The sequence below is a fragment of the Sinocyclocheilus anshuiensis genome, unplaced genomic scaffold (assembly GCF_001515605.1).
Source record: "Sinocyclocheilus anshuiensis isolate Anshui unplaced genomic scaffold, SAMN03320099.WGS_v1.1 scaffold1049, whole genome shotgun sequence".
Lineage (NCBI taxonomy): Eukaryota > Metazoa > Chordata > Actinopteri > Cypriniformes > Cyprinidae > Sinocyclocheilus > Sinocyclocheilus anshuiensis.
In genome coordinates this window covers 1029420-1047652 of record NW_015557197.1, presented here as the reverse complement: position 1 = coordinate 1047652, position 18233 = coordinate 1029420, and the positions used below count along the sequence as shown (strand labels likewise).

At 36.1% G+C, this 18233-nt stretch overlaps 1 protein-coding gene across 1 annotated transcript in view; it reads right to left on the bottom strand.

The window, feature by feature from the left end:
• The window catches only part of LOC107678858 (solute carrier family 35 member F1-like), a 93066-nt gene that overhangs the window by 22798 nt on the left and 52035 nt on the right, over positions 1-18233 (bottom strand). Inside the window, exons 3-6 of the mRNA XM_016474284.1 lie at positions 12638-12765; positions 4325-4484; positions 3619-3775; positions 824-876 (exon numbers count right to left, since the gene is read on the bottom strand). Of these exons, the coding sequence (XP_016329770.1) occupies positions 824-876; positions 3619-3775; positions 4325-4484; positions 12638-12765 (498 nt within the window). The remainder of the gene's footprint in view (positions 1-823; positions 877-3618; positions 3776-4324; positions 4485-12637; positions 12766-18233) is intronic.

Here is an 18233-nt window from a genome sequence, read left to right as displayed (position 1 = left end):
TGTGTGCATTGAATTTATTTAATACACGAGTTTCACAATTTGAGTTGAATTACTGAAATAAATGAACTTTTCCACGACATTCTAATTTATTGAGATGCACCTGTGTATATATATATATATATATATATATGTTTTAATTTTTTATAATGGCTGTCAGTTGAATTCTTAATGTAATGCAATTAATTGGACAAAAATGTCATAAAAATGTAACAATTATTAATTCCTTCTGACCTGTACAAAAATCTGTTATTTTAAAATGTCATAATATTTTATAATATTACTGTTTTTACTGCATTTTTGATTAAATAAATGCCACATTGGTGAGCATAAAATGCTAACAACTATTTTTTTTTTAAATTACAGTTAAAAAAAACCTTTTGAATTGTAGTGTATTTACAAATCTTTGAAACGAGATCAGTTTCCCTTGGTTAAAATGTACTTAGACTTCATTTTGTAGGTTGTATTGCAAATATAAGTGTATTTTGTCTTATTGCACTGGCAGATTCTCCATTTGTTTTTAACTTTTTATTTAAAATAAGTGAAAAATATCTACCAAAGCAATATGACAACAATTGTTCATGACTTCATGTTAAACATGCATTCTCTAAAAACATCTTTTAAACTTGTTAATTTAGTGAACTTCTTCTTTTTTTTTTGACAAAAATACTTGCTAATAATGAAATTATTTGCAGTAAAACCGCTTTCAGGTTCAGTGGTACATTGTGAAAAGAGACCAATGGGAGGGAGAGGATTATTGAATTCAACTCAGGTTGGGATCAAGCAATCAAACCAAGTGTGAAAACCGTCAAAATCACCAGCTTACCGATCTGCCAGTCCCACTGCACCTTCAGAAGCTCCTTGTGCTCCATAATGGCCCTGAAAAACAGAAACACAGCACAACTCCCATCAGTCACAGCTGAGCTGGGGAAAAACCAGAACGTCAATAAAAGATAAATAGCGACAGCACCGAAGTCTCGACAGCATGCTTCATTTTGACAGGTGGACGATTTCGGCAACAACGGCCAGTGTGACAAATCCAGCCAGCCTCAGCAAAGAGCAGTCAATCTCCCCTGAAGCCCTCCTGAACAGTCCGAGGGATTCTCGTGACATGTGGCCGGTTCAGTATGAGCTTTTCCGACTTACTAACAATGACAGGTCATCCCACCCCCCCCACGCACAATTAAAGCCATGCGGGAAACAATCCTCTGGCCCCGTGTGACACCTGTGTAGAGCCGTCACAGATGATCTGTTGCCAAGGCTACAAGTCTCATCGGCCGACAGCGTCTAGAGGTGCATCAGTGGGAGACCGTTCCTGAAGCCCTGACGCCTGCAGATGAAACTATTTGATGCAGGCAGAGAAAGAGAGAATATTCTAGATCCAGTGTGGTTGTCACGCTGCTTCCTCCAGAGCCCTTTATGAAGCAGTCAGACTTTAAAGGTCCCATGACATGCTGCTTTTTGGATGCTTTTATATAGGCCTAAGTGGTCCCTAGTACTGTATCTGAAGTCTCTTTCCCGAAATTCAGCCTTGGTGCAGAATTTCAGCCACTACGAGCCAGTCCCACAATGAGCTTTCCTTAGGACGTGCCATTTCTGTGTCTGTACCTTTAAATGCTAATGAGGAGGAGAGAGGCGGGGCAACTGCCATGCTTCGCTCGTTTGCAAGCCATGATGTCTCCCGAGGAAAAAAAAATATTGCGCTCGCCTCGCACGGTAGTAGCTCATTTTCTCATGGGCGGGCCAAATTCTCTGGGCGGGCAAAGCAGAGAAAGGGGAGGTAACCTTTCCCCGTATGACGACATAAAGGGAAGATTCCAGATTGGGCCATCTGAGCTTTCATTTTCTCAAAGGCAAAGCAGGTACCCAGGGCTCGGTTTACACCTATCGCCATTTCTAGCCATTGGGGGACCATAGGCAGGCTAGGGGAACTCATATTAATGTTAAAAAACCTCATAAAGTGAAATATTCATGCCATGGGACCTTTAAGTGAAAGCAGTGTTTGACTGTCGTCCACAGTTCCAGCCTGCTGTCAGATATGAATGCCTTTCAGCATAATTAATTACACCCAGCTGGCATGAATAAACAGTGTCGTTGGCGTTTATATAAATATGCCACAAATATAGATGTTAAAGCGCAGCGAAGTTCCGGCAGCGGGGGAATAAAGGTGTTAGATGAGAACGCGACTCCAGCTGGAGCTGCTGTATGTTTGCTGCGGGACGCAGGCGGTCCAAATGGGCCTCGTTTGCGGATGGATAAAAAAGACGGGAGACGAGAACCTTCCAGCTGGCTGGCGCTTGGAAGTAGCTGGGATATGTGGTGCCGGAGATCCAAACGGCTCTGGTGGAAATGATAATTAAACATGCAGGCTGTGTAAACGTCAAACTGTGAGGAGGATCTGAGGATGACGGCAGGTGGATGGCAATCCAACTAAAAAAATCATTACGTTTCTGTGACAACCATGTGAAGGTGATCTCCTGCTACTAGAGTTTAACATGGTTAAACAGTTAACAGGAAACCCTGGAGTAACTTGGTGTAAAGGATCTTAATCAAGGGTATGATAGACTATAGTTTTTAGTTTACATCATAGGCTGACAAAAGCAAAGGTTTTTTTTGTTTTTTTAATTGGCAGTAGGGATGCAGAGATATTCTGGGTAATATCAATAAGCGTATATAATTAAATAGCTTGATAATCAATAAATGGAGGATTTTAAAATCCCATACTATTTTGACTAAATAAATGAAAAATGCAACTAAATACTATTACATTTAAAAAATATAAACCAAAATCATTCATTTAAAAGACATAAATTAATACAAGCATGACTGCATTATAATGTACAGTATGGATGGATATTGGACATTCATTTTGAGGTTATATTTAAAAGTGTTATTAAATATAAACTTGAAGTGAGTATTAGATGACAGCAGTGGACAGTTACATGTAAAAATAAGGAATCTTATTTTCCTTCGCGCGTCACTCCCGGATAATCGAAAATTGGCAAAAAGGCGGGAGCTGGTTGCTGAAGCCACACCCACCTAGATCGACGGCAGTGTCAGCAGCGGCAATCCACCTGTCACTCAAGTGACCACGCCCTTAATTATGCAGAACTTTAAGGCTTAATATCATTTAAAGGGATGAGTTATAAAAAATTCACCCCCCTCACAGTTGTCATGAAGGGCAAAATTAGCTATAAAGACCAAAATAAGTTTTTGAACCAGGCTGTAAACATGTTATTTTTCTGCTGTAAAGTTGGGCATTTTAACATAGGGAGTCTATGGAATTGACTCCCTTTTGCAGCCAGCCTCTAGCGGCCAGTTGACGAATTACAGTTTAAGTCACTTCCGTGTTGGCTTCACGAGAGAGAGCGGGAGGTTGCCGCTTGGGTAGTATATATTGTGCATCCCTAAATTACAGTCATTAAAAAGACTGTCATCTTAAAGATAATTTTATTGAACAAAAACAATTTTCTCAAAAATATAAGTGTAATAGTTCATTTTGTCAAGTTTTATAAGTATACTAGCATATTGATGGCCTCAAAGCTAAGAGACCTGGATGAAAGGCCACAAATCTACAATTACAATTATTTGATCTTTAAAAGTTAATAGTAAGAGACTCACAGTTGGATACCACTGAAGAAGGAGCCAAAGAGACCCATCATTCCCAGGAATTCGACTCGGCTCAGGTTCTTCACGATGAACTCCTCACATACATTGGAGATGCCGTAGAGCGTCGCTCCCGCAAGAACCAATAAATCCCCTAAAAGCTTATGGTCCCCTGTATAAAACATGACATGAGCCTTATATTAGGTAATACATATTATACATATATATCAAAAACAATGACAATGAAAATAATATGTTAATGTATGTGTAAGAAATCTCAATTCTCAGGGAACAAGCATACTAATAAAATTTATACTCGAATGCTCTGTAAGTCACTCTGGATAAAAGCATCTGCCAAATGCATAAATGTAAATGTAACATTAACTCAGCGGTAGGTAAATTATTCAGAGACAACTCTAACAACAGCAGAATCGCTGCAAATTAGTGTGATTTTCATTAGACCGCCCCGTGGGGAAAGCTGTGTGTGAAATTGTATGGACAAGCCCCTACTGTTCATTCATATTTAATAACAGACTCTGAAACTGAATCAATCCGCATGATCCAGGATTCTCGGGAGGATTGGGCAGTGCTTTATACTGATGTAACGTCTGGACTGTGGCTGCACGCGAAACAAAACACCACCCAAGGGAAACGAGAGAGGGTTATTGTGCGGGTTAATATTCAGGGTGTACCGCGGCATCGTGGAGGGGCGAGGACTTACCGAGGCCTTGCTGTCGGCCCACCAGGACGTCAGCGCCCACCATGCAGCCCATGCCCAGGAGACACACGCCCACACCCACAAAGTGCAGCACTTTATACCTGACTAACAGGAAGAACCATGACAGCAGCAACACCACAGGGATCACGAAGCAGTCCAGCAGCTGTGGAATACATTGAAAATCTGTATTCAGTAAAAATCAAAAACATGTTTTGACATATCCCATATTCATACAAAATAACTCATTCAAAATTACTCAAAACATAAGCATTTTTAGAAAATAGAATAGAAATCTATATAGAAAATAGAACGACAGATAGACAGAACAACAGGTGATAGATAAAACGACAAATAGACGGAACAACAGGTGATAGATAAAACGACAAATAGACGGAACAACAGGTGATAGATAAAACGACAAACAGACGAACAACAGGTGATGGAAAAAACGTCAAACAGACGGAACAACAGATGATAGATAAAACGACAAATAGACGGAACAACAGGTGATAGATAAAACGACAAATAGACGGAAACAACAGGTGATAGATAAAACGACAGACAGACAGACATAGAACCAATGAACAAACGATAGATAAAACAAGAATGATAGAAAGAATGATAGAATGGAAAAATGATAGAATGATAGAACAAAAGAATGATAGAAAGAACAATAGAACGATCAATAGAATCCCATATCCCAGAAAGATAGATAATATCCCATATTTATACAAAATAACTGTCAAAAAAACATTTTTTAATTCAAATTCAATTATAGAAAATAGAACGACAGATAGACAGAACAGGTGATAGATAGAACGAACGACAGACAGACAGACAAGACAGACAAGACAGACAGACAGACAGACAGACAGACAAGACAGACAGACAGACATACAGACAGATAGACAGATAGATAGATAGATAGATAGATAGATAGATAGAACGAATGAACAAACGATAGATAAAACAAGAATGATAGACAACGATAGAACGCTAGATAGAACAATATAACGGAAAAATTATAGAATGATAGAACAAAAGAATGATAGAAAGAACAATAGAACGATCAATAGAATCCCATATCCCAGAAAGATAGATAATATCCCATATTTATATAAAATAACTGTCAAAAAAACATTTTTATATTCAAATTCAATTATAGAAAATAGAACGACAGATAGACAGAACAGGTGATAGATAGAACGAACGACACAGACAGATAGAACGACAGACAGACAGAACAACAGACAGACAGACAGACACAGATAATATCCCATATATACAGATAATATCCCATATTCATACAAAATAGCTCAAAAAACATTTTTAAATTCAAATTCAATCATAGAAAATAGAACGACAGATAGAAGACAGACCAATAGGTGACAGAACGATAGAGAGAATGATAGATTTACCATATAGAAACTCAATTCAACTCGAAAACGTAAAGGGAACCCTTTATTCAATGTATTATTATTTTTCAATGCTGATTGATAACCTTCACTAGAAACCTCCTTGGATGGTAGCAGTGCACACTGGGCTTATTTGAGTTAACTGATCATATTCCAGAGTCCAATGTTCAGCTCTAACCTGTTCATATTCCTCTAGTGAGGTACTGAAAAGTTTAGAGAAAATAAATTTTTCATAAGGCCTCAATGACTGAAGGACACACAAGAGATATAATGAGGTCATAAAATGTATACAACGCCTCCATTTATGCACCAAAATCAGAGACATTTGTTAAAACTCCACAATTTTTGGCTCAGTCGATAAAACGAAAAAGAGAAAAGGAGAGAAAGAGAGAAAGAAGAGAAAATATAAGCAGAATTAGTCAAGATATTTGCATTCTGGACCTCAGCCAACACCATGACCATCTATAACAAGTAATCATCCACCCTTAATGGGCAAATGTTTTAAAGAGTGGCTCCATCGCATGGTTCGGCATGACTGCCTATTAATATTGATGAGCTGTTGTGTAACCTCATTACTGTCTATATAAAAATGTTAAAATACGCTTGTTGTGAACCATAGGGGAAACGGCATGCAAAAGTTTGGGAGGTAGGAAGCATCTCTTCACACGGAGAAGAGCGAAACATGATGTGCTCCAGTGTGGGATGAGCAGCAACCTGCCTGACCTCATCAAACAAGCTATCGTGTTAGACTAGAAACGTGAGAATGTTTCTTGCTCATTTAGAGCTGAAAATGCATTGCTTCTTTTAAAGCCTCTGGCTTGTTTATCAGTTTTGTTTTTCTTTCTGTTTTTGTTTGTGACTTAATTTGATTCCTACTATACACATTTTAACATACTTTTACTCTACAATTTACTAATATCCTCTTACTCTTACTAGGCTATTGAAAATTTACTTTGATAACCGCAAAACATAATAATACAAGTTAATACAAAAAATTATGATACATTTATGTGGGATCTCGGTACTGTAATATTTAGAATCATAATTAATGATTATTCAAACAATTATATATCTTTTTTGATACTGTAGTAGATAGATGGATAGGACTCTTTCTGTTACATCGATACGCCAATAGGTGGCGACCTAATGAGTATGGTGGCCGAGAGAGCTCAACACGCTGCAACTTCAGAAAACGCATGCAAATAGAAAAAGCACCCAGCAAATTATGAAAACATCTTCATCAGTTTGACAGCACGTGCTGCAAATACTCGCAACACAACCAAATACAAAACACGCTGCAAATCCTCACAACACAACCGACAAATATCTAGCCTAAAGAAACACGTTGCAAATACACACAACCCAACCAAATACAGAAACGCGCAAGTAGCACAAACCACAACAAAATGATCTCAACAAAATTCAAATGAACTATGTTTTTGTTTGTGTTTTGAGTATTTGCAGCATGCTTCTGTTCTTGCAGCGTGTTTCTTTATTTGTTTGAGTTGTGAGTAGCCTATTTGCAGCGTGTGTGTTGTCAAATTGATGAAGATATTTTCTTAATTTGCAGGTGTTTTTTCATTTGCAGCGCGTTGAGCTCTCTCGGCCACCATAAATGAGTGAATGACTGAATCGTTCATTAAATCAAACACTGATTCACGAATGAAATGAAAGTGAATTAAAAATACAGTTATTTATATTTTAATATTATATCATGCATATTATTTTACAAACAAATCTAAATTAACATATATAAAATATATTTTTTGCTGAGATTTGATAATGTGACAATTTTGCGTTGTGATTACACAATGACGTCATTGCGCAATGACCTCACAACGTCATTTAGCAACTTTTAGCAACAAATCGACCATCCTTTAGCAACTTTCTTTGAAAATTAGTTGGCAACAGTGGTGAATCGTTAATTCAAACAGGAACGAAACAGCAATGAAGTAACACTATCGTTAACGGAGCAAAAACAGACAAAGTAACTGCTTTTAAAACTTGCTCAATGCTATCGTCTTTAACAATTGTTTTATAAAAGCTATATCATCATAACTTCTCAGAAGCTCTATGTGACGTCGAATTACTAACGCTTTTGAAATAGCAACGAGCGCACACACCGCATCTTTATTGTTTTTCATCCTTATTTACATAAGTGTCAACTGTCTAAAAGAAATATATTTAATAGAACTTTATTAAAACTGGAAAATGAACATATTATAAACAACAGCAACAGGAAATTTAAGATTAAATTGCACAAATGCCTATGGTATTTTGGAGGAAACTATATGCTACTGTGGTAATTTTTTGTAAAGTTATCTCAGCAGTAGCTTCTACTTTTCTGGCTAACTCTGAAACTTTGTTTTGAGCACTTTATGTTACCTTTTTCCTTGCGATGTATAACTAATGCTGTAGAGTTCCTCACTGGTAAATTGCTTTGGATAAAAGAGTCTGTTAAATTAATAAATGCATCTAACACAGAAGAATTTTCAAGCAGGAGGTTTTAGTTCATTAGAGTGTGTTATAATGAGTGTCAATGCTGAAATCTAAATCTAAATGTTTTGCTGTTTGTCATCAGTGCAGATCCTGTTAAAAACCTGCCAGAGTTCCTCACTTATCTATTGCTCATCTGCACACGGTGCTCCGTTCCAAACAAATGTTGCTCATTTTCATTCAGTGAATTATAGCTGCGATTTTGGTTTATTTTAATAAAACACTGAACCCAGGAGACTTTGCATGGAAGGAAAAGTTTACTTCTAACCAACAATCTTAGACACGACCAAATTTAATGAAATATATGTTGCATTCCTAAATTGACTAATATTATTACAAAAAATATTACTGAAAAATATTATATTAAAATTTGTGTCAATTTAACATTCACTTAGTGTGATTCCTACTAAATGAATTAAGAATAAAAAGTAATTGTGAATTTATCTCACTTTTTTTTTTTTTTTCAAATTCAGGCTTTTCTCACAATTCTGGGTTTATATCTTGCAAATTGCGAAGAAAAGTCAGAATTGTGAGAAACCTAAAAACTTCATATTATAAATGCAGAATTTCGAGAGAAAAATTGTGAGATAAGTCGCAATAACTTTTTAATTCTGTGGCAGAAATCAAAAAACTGAATTGCAATATGTAAACTCAAAATTCTGAGAAAAGTCAACAGAAGTTCCAGTTATTCATTGTGAGAAAAAAGGCAGAATTGTGAGACATAAACTCAGAATAGTGAGAAAAGGTAGAATTGTGAGATAAAAAGCAATCACCTTTTGTACTTTTTCATCCTGTGGCAGAAACAAGCTTCCATAGCTTTCTCATCTAACACCACCTGACTTTCTAAAACAAAGTGTTGCCCATCTACAGTATTTATATTAAAGCTGGTTGCACAGACATGCAGTGGAAATCATTAGGAAGTCTGGTGGCGTGCTTCAGGGTTTCTGTTTTTGATTGACCTGCAGGAGCGTCTGGTTCCACTGTCTGATCAGAGACGCTGCAGTCTCCAGTGGCTCTGAGCGGTATGAACTTTACGACGGTGAGAGTCTAAATTCTCTTTTGTGCTGGGTAGAGAACACAGAGACAGATAACGCTTTAAAGTCGGGCACACAGGTTGTGCTGTGCAGGCACCAGAGAAGTGCTGAACTGGCGGTACCTGCTGATTGGTCGCCGTGGGCATGATAAAAAAAATAAGACTCTTGAAAACAAATCAGTGCATGTTTGCAGAGACGTCATGCACCTATTATTTTGAGGCAGTTCTGGCTCACTGGATGCCCTAGGCGAGAGAAAACATGACCTAAACAACCTGGTAGTTCAATATGTGTAAGACATGATCATATATTAGTAAAGTTGCCTGCAAGAGGATAAAATTCAGATTCTGAGCTAATATACTGTATTATTGTGTTTAATAGACTAAGCTAAGATGCAACTTAATTTGACAGCCAGTGATCATGCAGTTTCAGTGTATAGATAAGAGCAGCTTTGATATTTCCATACTAACTTTGTTCCACAGAAAAAAGTCATATTTGAAATTCACAATGATTACGCTGTTTATTTGCATGCATTGTCTGCTTTTGTTTTCCCCCAATTCATTAAAGAAATGTTGCAAACAAGCATTTAAAAAATACTTAATTGCAATTCTTGTGTCTAATTAAACTTGATTGTGGGTGGTTTGTAAATAAAGACCTGGAAGACTACATGCAAAAGCTTAGCAATTGTTTAGTGAATTTCCCTCTATATATTATAGAAGGACACATAAATATATGATGATAAATCACATTTTATTTACATGCATTGACTGCTTTTTGTTTGCAAATATGGGAAAATTACCAGAAATAAATGAAAAAGTATCTGGTAAACTGGATTGTGGGTGGTTTGTGAATAAGATGCAGGTTTGTCGACTGAAAACATCATGTGCAAAAGCATTATAGTCTCATTGTAAAACATACATTAACCTACATTTTTTGCAAAACTCCAAATATGCACCAATAGATATAATTTACTGCTGTTTCCAGCTGAAATGAACACTGTTGGCAGTAAAACGCCAATAACTTTTCCTCCTTTTCATACAAATTATAACAAGGGCAGAATATAGACTAAAACGCCTTTTTATGCAATTTCTTTCAAAATGCTATGTTACGACCTCAGAACAGTTTAGTGCATAATTTGTAAACAAATAAATTTTGATGTTTGCATAACCAGCTTTATATGTATAGCTTTTCTGGCACCGTAAACTTGCTCGATAACTCACCCGGTACATTATTGCACTTGCAATACAGAGTGTCAGGTAAATGAGCTCAAAGACTTTTAGAAACAATCTAAAATGTCATGGTTGCTTTAGCAAATGAATTTTTATCTCACATTTGCTTCTGTTAACACTATGGTAAGGTTTAATGTAGAAAGTATGTTATTGTTAAACACAATAGAGCATTAACCTTTTAGCACCACTTTGGACAATATGTACAACAACCAGTATAATAAAACATTGCCGGATTCATGTTCATCTGTTTCGGATAAAACTGAAATGACTTTTCGCTCCACTTACTGGACATTTCACTTTGAAAGTGTTGCGAAACATGAAAGAAGCAACTTAATATAATTTTGCATAAATGTTTGATTTAATAAGAGTGACAGATAATAATAACATTTCAAATTTAAAGCAAATGATCTGTGTAAGGCTCAATTCACTTGGACTGACCAAATTTAGCCATGTAAATGGGTGATTTCTGACACAAACTTCTTTTTACAAACAATCATCATGAAAGTTAATTATCAAAGATACTGCAAATAGGGCTTTGCACATTTTTTACAAGTTGCAATCAATACCCACAAAAATCTGAGGGTGCATGATGCCTTTGTAGTGTTTGTTTGTGTTTTTTGGGGCTTATAAAATCGAACAGCATCTGTATTCACCTGTAGTCCTGTGCTATCATAATGCTATGGGATCTTATAACAGAAAAAATCAATAACAACACACAGTCTTGTTTTAAAGGAACACGCCACTATTTTTGAAAATAGGCTCATTTTCCAACTCTAGAGTTAAAGTTGAGTTAAAGTTCCCTAGAGTTAAACAGTTGAGTTTTACCGTTTTCGAATCCATTCAGCCGATCTCCGGGTCTGGCGGTAGCACTTTTAGCTGTAGCTTAGCATAGATCATTGAATCTGATTAGACCGTTAGCATCTCGCTCAAAAATTACCAAAGAGTTTCTATATTTTTCCTATTTAAAACTTGACTCTTCTGTAGTTACATTGTGTACTAAGACCGACTGAAAATGAAAAGTTTCAATTTTCTAGACCGATATGGCTAGGAACTATACTCTCATTCCGGCGTAATAATCAAGCAACTTTGCTGCCGTACCATGGGTGCAGCAGGCACAATGAAATTACGCAGCGCCTGAAAATAGGCTAACTTCCGTCAACATAACCAACGTGACCACCTGCTTGCACAGGTAGTGTGCTGGGGACTATTTTCAGGCGCTGCGTAATATCATTGTGCCTACTGCACCCATGGTACGGCAGCAAAGTTGCTTGATTATTACGCCGGAATGAGAGTATAGTTCCTAGCCATATCAGCCTAGAAAATCGCAACTTTTCATTTTCCGTCGGTCTTAGTACACAATGTAACTACAGAAGAGTCAAGTTTTAAATAGGAAAAATATAGAAATTCTTTGGTCATTTTTGAGCGAGATGCTAACGGTCTAATCAGATTCAATGATCTATGCTAAGCTACAGCTAAAAGTGCTACCGCCAGACCCGGAGATCGGCTGAATGGATTTGAAAACGGTAAAACTCAACTGTTTAACTCTAGGGGAGTTGGAAAATGAGCCTATTTTCAAAAATAGTGGAGTGTTCCTTTAAGATGTGTACTCTTTTGTGCACATTATAAAATCCTTACTGATCAGAGGTAATCCTCTCAGTTATGCTTGCAGATCTAAAAAAAAGCCTGTCTGAATGTCCCTTTTAATGTCTAATGGGTAGGGTAGGCTAGGCTAATACATGACTGGATGCCAGCACGTTCTCTAACAAATAGTTGATGACAGTCTTTGCATCAACAAGGGTGCTCGTAATGACCGTCGTGATGGCAATAGAAGAGTGAGAAGTGAAAAAATCGATCCTTTTCTCTGCTGGAATCTCTAATAATCATTGAGACCTCCTCTGGCCACTAATCAAACACCATTAGCAGTGACGTGAATAAGGCTCTTTCAGCACTAACAGCGCTGTAATGAAGATTAAATGACAAGCGCAATGTGAAGCAAACAGCCGAGATTTAACCGCCAATCAGACAGGCCCAATAAAAGCCTCAAGCCACTGCGCTTTTGCTTCTTAGGACATTGGCTGTTTGATAATCTTGTCTTTTCTTTCCTTCGCAAGGCACAAACACAGACTCGTAAACATAATCATATACCTGAACGCTGGTCAGTGTGGTGTACTGGTAGGCTTTAATGACCAGGTAATTGGCCTCTATATCAATCAATCCCAGAATCATGTACTTCCACCATCTTCTTTTCAGTATCGCCAGCAGATTCTCTTCTCCTGTGGGAAAACATGAAGGTATTCACTTATTAAGACAGTCTCCTGTGGTGTAATCCATTTTACACGATCAATACAAACTTATTTGTACAAACTGTTTGGGAAAACAATCAATCGGTTGAAGTGGTTTGAAGTCAAGCAGGGTGAAGCCAGCTATTAAAATCATCCAAGTTGTTTAATGCAGTTTAAACGAGCAGAACATAATCCTGGATCAACCTTCTTTTGCTGGTCATTCCTATAAACCCTTGTCCTCAGATTTTAGGGTTAGATTAGATTAGAGTAGATGGTACTATATAATAAATCAAAAACTACTCCAAAACAAATACATCATTTTTGTATACACTACTGTTTTAGGGAGAAAATTCTGCAGTGAACAAACTTATTCTTGACATATTCTAGAAACATTTAATGGACGATGGATTGGATTTTTGTAAGCCCTTATAAGTTAATTGATTCATTAGGCCTTTTCAACATGTCAAACTCTCAGGGTGTTGTGCTTGAAAAAAGCACTGGCTCCTCTAAGCAGCAGACCAAGAATCAGAAAATAAAGATAATTGCTCTAATCTAATCGAACACAAAACAAATGCTTTGTTCTTGCAACTTCCACAGTCTTCAATTTAATTAGGAAATGAAAGTTGAGGACAACTAGTAAAGTCAAGAGAACATCTGCAGACCAAAAAAGAAAGATTATGTCGATGAGTGACAGAGCAGAATAAGGATGGAGCAAAGTATGTACTGAAGGACGTTCAACTCTGGTTTTTTAATATTTTGCTTAGCCTATAATTTTAAATGACAGCTGTCATATTTATTTATTTTTCTCTGCGACACTTTTCCTACTGTGTTAACAGAAAAATGTCAAACGAATTTAGTATTTTGACAAGATGAATAAAAATAGCTAATAGGCTATTTTTGTACAACCTACATTTTTATTTTTTTTCTCTCTGCGACACTTTTTCCTATTGTGTTGTAAATGTTAAACGAATTGTATCCTGACAAGACGAATAAAAATAAAATCATTTTTATTTTCTCTGACACTTTTTTTCCTACTGTGTTGCATAAAATGCGGGTGGGTGCGGAATATAACCTTGCGGGAGCGGGACTAAAAAAATAGTCCCGCGCAGACCTCTAATTTAGTTTATCAATTATATTTTTATTTAGTTACACAAGAATATCACGCAAGCATACTTCCGATCTGTGTGACATTCTTTGAACGACAAATGGAGATATTGTGCAGAGTGTTCATGCTGCATTTTACACACAATTGAACAAAACTCACACAGAAAAAAAAAATCATAATGGTTTCAAATGACATGTGGACCAAAATGATGTCAGAATTTTCTTTGCTGAGTACTTGCTCTCTGTCCCTTTCAGCTTTATAGGGATATACGACACTGAACCGTTCTCCATGAGGCATATCATTTTTGCTTTCGAATCATATCTATTCCCACCTCCCATTCGGGAGAATGTTAATGGTGTGTGCCATTATATCGACTTTAACACGATGACCACAGGCAGCAGCTGTGACAGAGATGTCATCGTAGTGCTTTTTAAAGGTACTGACTGCGGAGAGCGTGCTGGTCGAACAAGGAAGGGAAAATTACTCTTAAAGACAGGTCATTCTGAGAGACCATGTTCCCGGAGAGCACTGACAAATCCCACTGAGTTTCTAAAGATGGATCTCTAGACAGACGACTCTTCCTCACACTGGCAGTGTGGAGCATATGTCCTCAAAGTTGCGAATGAGACTGGCTGCTGGTTGGTCTCAGATTTTCAGAAAAGGTGATGTGAAAAATCCAAGATCCATAAAAAAATTACTTTTTAATACTTTGTATTATAAACATAAAATTTACTTTGTAAAATTAAAATGCATTAAATGGATCAAAAGTGACAGTTTTAAATGTTACAAAAAAAATCTATTTCATATCGTTTTTCCAAACCTGTATGAGTTTCTTTCTTCCGTTGAACATAAAAGAAGATATTTACATGAACTTGCGTAACCAAACAGTTGCTTGTAGCCATTGATGTCCATAGTATGGGAAAAAATACTATGGAAGTCAATGGCTACCAGCAGCTGTTTGGTTCAGCAGAAGAAATGTTTGGTTTGGAATAATATGAGAGGGTGAGTAAAATTTTCATTTTTTGGTGATAAATCCCTTTAATGAAAATAAAAGTTTACTGCCTGGTAGTAGTAGCTTTCAAACAGGAATCTGTGGTGATGTAATATAAACCCCAAAGTAAAGCCTGAAGGCATCGACGTGCATTGCATTAGTCAAAACAAAACAGCTATACTCAGGAGAACATGAGGCACTTATTATAAAAGCAGCCGCTAAGTCAATAAATAATGCAGAAATCCTACGTGCAGCACGTCTACATTTACTTTGGTGATTACTAAAAGCATTACAGAACTAACATGATCCCTCCTGAGACTAAGGACCCTTCCAGAGACTCATTAATCTGTTCTCCTGTTCCAAAAGAAAGACTAATGCTTGGATCAAATGCCCTACTTGCAGGTGTACATCAGAAACTGTAGTCTGATTAATGAACATTATGCACAAATCATATGCACTAATCATATGGACTACATTTTTTCAGGACAGGATATTGTTCAATAATTCCTCCTTTGTGTTCTGCACAAGAAAATCAATTGTACAGGATTGGAATGACATGAGGGTGAGTAAATGATGACAAGTTTCATTTTTTAGTGAGCTATACCTTTAAGATCATCCTTAAAGAGCTAATATAGTAAATACTCTACACTCCCAAAAACTATATGTAAAACAATATGCAGTGTGCAACACTGTTGTCAAACAACCTCATTACATTATATACTTCAGTTTGCATTTTTACTGTATAATACGTGACAGGCCTACACAAATTTCTAAGGCCTCTAAATTATCGACATGATTAAAACATGAAAACCTGTTGAACACAATCTACTAGCCTACATGCTTTCTGTCGTCTGATTGATAGTTCATACTTTTATAGCAAGTAAAATACCTTTTTCTTACCGTCCACGTGTTCTATTGCAGTGAAATCCCTACTTTTATAATGCAAACCCAGTAATAACTTTTATATTGTTGGTAATATTTCAAAATGAACACTTACTGGACTGAAGCACCTTAGGTTTACTTGATAATCCATACATCATTTTTTGAAAAATCCTGTTAAAATGCGAGTATAAAATACATTACAAGCTATCAGAACTTCATTTTATTTTACTCGTACACACAGATAGTCAAAAAGTGAAGCTTAAGAAATAAGAAATATTTACATGGCCATACTGCTCGGTTTGGGCATATGAATGAAACTCATATATATAATATACAGTATATATAAGCCATAAAAGCCTGATGTATCAAATATGATACTCACTCTCTTTTTTTCTTTAGATTTCGTCTAAAGGCTCATTAAACTGTAGTATTAAAAATAGATTTTTGGATTATTATTTCAAGCTTGACAGGGCTATTTCAATTCTATGTAAAAATCCAAGCTAACATTGCTTTCATTTATTCATCACATTGTAAATGGGTGCTCAAGGTGCATTGTGGGATACAGTATGTGCCCGCATATTATAAACTGCACATTTTGGCAAATGTAGTAAGTAGGTCATCCGTGCTTACAGACATACCGTGTTTTGTCTACATTTAGACACTTTCACCTAAAGCAAAAATGATGGAAATGCATTCAAGGTATACATTTTATCCGTAAGCGTGTTGTTCGCTAGGAATCAAACCCACAGACTCACTCCAACAAAACCTCCAAAAAGATGCATTGAATATATGTGTGTGTGGCCGTGAATGGCTTATTCACACTCAACACCGGCCGAGGAGGATACATGCACGCCCCATCATCATGTGGACACAGTTTATTGATTATCTGTCCATGGGGGGAACAGGATAGAGTCGAGGCGCTGTAGCAATGCAAACAATAAATCTCTTCCCTCACTCCTGCCAGCTCAACACTTCTAATCTGTGTCAGTAAGAAGGAGTGGATACAGCTGGCCTCTAAAAAGCCAATAAAGAAGCTTTCAGGGGTAATCATCAACGCAGAGGACAAAGCACTGACCTCACACATTACCCAGCAATCCTTGCACTCAATTTTGCAGGAGATAATGAAGACGGTGTGATGGATATATGCTGCAAACTGACTGCAAACACAAAGCGGAGGCCTCCTCCTAACCTACAATTTCAAAAGTATTTCAACAGGGCATTGAAATGCATCTGAAGGCACTAATGCAGATGAAATCACAGAATCCAGTAATAAAAATGGAATTTACAGTATAACACGGAATGTCACAGAATTGAGCAAAATACTGATGAATAAATCAAAAGTAGGGATGGAAACTTGATATGAACTTGATATCGAATCATAATATGGACTAGTGTCTGTGAATATTAACCTGCAAAAAGACTGCTATTCTATATTTCATCTTCTACACACGCTCAATTATTAAGGAATTTAAAAGTTTTTATTTCATGTTTTTATTTTAACAGTAAACCACTGTTGTTAAGCACTTGGACAAAAATGAAATGAATAGTTACATTTTCATTTGATTACATTTAAAAGGTAATTACATCTTTAATGATTTATGTTTTCATTTGATTACCTTTTTGAAAATAAATTTATATTAAATCATAAATAAAGAAAAATTAAAACAGAATTTCTGAGAAAAAAAGAATCTTTATTGAAAACTTGTTATAAATTATTAAACTGTTAAAGTTTTATGTATGCAATTTATTAGATATGCTTTTTGACTATTAAAATATTTAGTTAAACCAAACGGAATCTAGAAAAAAATTAAAATGGAAATGACAGAATTTGGGGAGAAAAAATAAAGCTTTCAATTGATGTTAATTGATGAATAATTGATGATTGATGTTTTAATTGATGTTAATTGATGAATACTTGATGATTGATTTTTTAATTGATGTTAATTTATGAATAATTGATTATTGATGTTTTAATTTTTGTTAATTGATGAATAAATTGACATTAAACTGTACAAGTCTCATGTGTTTTTTTATATTTTATTTAACCATTACATACCTGCAAACTCACAAGAGGTCAAAAAGGTGACATAGTTGTAAATATGACCCTTGTAGGGGGGTCTGGGGGCAAACATTTTTTTTTGAGAATTTAACATGTAAATGGAGCGTTCTAGTGCACTCTGAAAACAAAATAAAGGAAAAAGACAACATATGCTTCAAGTAAAAAAATGTATTATAAACATAAAATTTACTTTGTAAAATTAAAATGCATTAAATGGATCAAAAGTGACAGTTTTAAATGTTACAAAAAAAATCTATTTCATATAAGTGCTGTTCTTCTGAACTTTCTATTCATCAAAGAATCCTGAAAAATAGATATAATAGGTAAACGTAGTATTACGGTTTCCACAAAAAAAATATTAAGCAACACAACGGTTTTCAATGTTGATAATAATAATAAATGTTTCTTGGGCAGCAAATCAG